The 1,754-nt window shown below is 48.3% G+C and overlaps 1 protein-coding gene across 1 annotated transcript in view; it reads right to left on the bottom strand.

Annotated features, from left to right (window-relative positions):
- The window catches only part of Chpt1 (choline phosphotransferase 1), a 30,661-nt gene extending 29,910 nt beyond the window's left edge, over positions 1-751 (bottom strand). The window contains exons 1-2 of the mRNA XM_013019052.1: positions 708-751; positions 130-393 (exon numbers count right to left, since the gene is read on the bottom strand). Coding sequence (XP_012874506.1) covers positions 130-393; positions 708-751 — 308 coding nt within the window. The remainder of the gene's footprint in view (positions 1-129; positions 394-707) is intronic.
- Positions 752-1,754: the final 1,003 nt, after the last annotated feature.

Genomic DNA, 1,754 nt, shown 5'->3' with positions numbered 1-1,754 from the left:
CCCCCGGGTCCCCGCCCCGCCCCTGGCTCCGCCCTGCCCGTCGTCCCCGCCCCCAAAGCGGTGGGGCAGCGGGCGCGGCCTCCTGGGGGCGGGGCTTTGGAGGTAAGGGGTGGGGCTGTGAAACCTGACCACGCCTCCAAATGTCGCTGATTGGACAGATCGGACCTGTGGGCGTGTCTGCCTGCTGCCAGAGGCGTCCGGCATCTGCCCCGGAGGTCCGGTTTCTTAGCCTCATTAATGGCCTCATTAAAGTCTTTGTGGCTGGATGGTTCCTCCGCCTCGCGGTGTGCCCACGCACCCCTGCAGGACCACGCCGCTGCAGAGCCTGGCGTGTTGAGAGTGAGGACAAGATTCTGCGGATCTTTGGACACCAGCTTGATGACCCCAATCTGCCTGGTAAAAACACATGAACATGTTTTAGCGAAAAGAGGAAAGCGATCCCTCCATAATCCGGCTCGGGCTAAGCCTCTTTGAGAATCAGAGTGACGTTTCCGCAACTAGACTTAAAAAGAAAAAAAAAAAATCTGGGCTTGGGAACATTTATCTAACCCGGGAACTGAATGTTTGAAGCCCACATGCCTATTTTTCAGAGCATTCGACACCAACAAGGATGGGTATTTTTAGACCAGCCTTTCCTTGGAATTAAGGGCCGTAATCCAATCATGTCCTTTTCCCCTGGGCCAAGGAACAGTGCCCCGGCCCCTTACCTCACAATGCACGACTTGGACAGTGGACGTCCTGTCATAAACATGTTCTGTTGCACAATCAGAGATAAGCTTGTGTGTCTCTTCACTTCGTGGTTCCAGGCTTCAGTGCATCAGAAAAGCTAGAAACTCACTTCCTGGATCCTCCTTTGGTTCAGTATCAGTCTGCAGAGATGTTCATCACAACAATTTGGAACAAGGGGACAGCCAGTTGCAGCCTGCCTGCCCTTCCTACAGTCCATAGCTAAGTATGTTTTTACATTTTTAAGTGCTTGGCAAAAATCTAAAGAACAATAGTTCATGGTGTGGAATTTATGAAATTCAAATCTCAGGTCCATGAATAAAGCCATGTAGTTTTTTTTCCCCCTCAGCAGAGTTTAGCAATTAGGGCAGACTGGATGGCTTGCAAAGCCTAGAATATTACCTGATTTTTTTTTCCTTCAGTACTGGGGTTGAAATGCAGGGCTTTGAGCTTACTTAGACTGGTTGGTGCTTGACCATTTGAGCCACCGCTCCAGCCCTGCTTATTGCTACCTATTTTGGAGATGGAATCTAAGGAACTCTTTTGCCTGCTGACCTCAAACTGTGGTCCTCCCGATCTCAGCCTCCTCAGTAGCTAGGATTACAGGCTTGAGCCACTCTGACCCAGCAACTACTTGAGTCTTTACAGAAGAAAATTTGACAGCTTTGAGTTTGAGATTAGCGACAGACCAGACCATTCATTGGATATACTTTTCTTTTTCTCTCTGTTCTTCTTTCTCTCTTTCCTCTCTCTTTCCTTTCCTTTCTCCCTCTCTCCCTCTCTCTTTCTTCCTGTCTTTCTTTCCTTCCTTCCTTTCTTTCTTTCTTTCTTTCTTTCTTTTCTGTCTGTCTGTCGTACTGGAGCTTGAACTAAATCTGTTTATAAAGTCCTCTTTTAGAAACATTTGCTAACAATCCTATCTCCCTAGGTACTGGAGCTTGAGGTTAAGGCCTAGGCACTATACTTACCTTAGTTTATTTGCTCAAGGCTGAAGCTCTACCACTTGAACCATAGATCAACCTTCTCCT

Source organism: Dipodomys ordii, unplaced genomic scaffold (assembly GCF_000151885.1).
Source record: "Dipodomys ordii isolate 6190 unplaced genomic scaffold, Dord_2.0 Scaffold3, whole genome shotgun sequence".
In the NCBI taxonomy this organism is placed as follows: domain Eukaryota; kingdom Metazoa; phylum Chordata; class Mammalia; order Rodentia; family Heteromyidae; genus Dipodomys; species Dipodomys ordii.
This window is presented reverse-complemented; position numbering and strand designations above follow the sequence as displayed.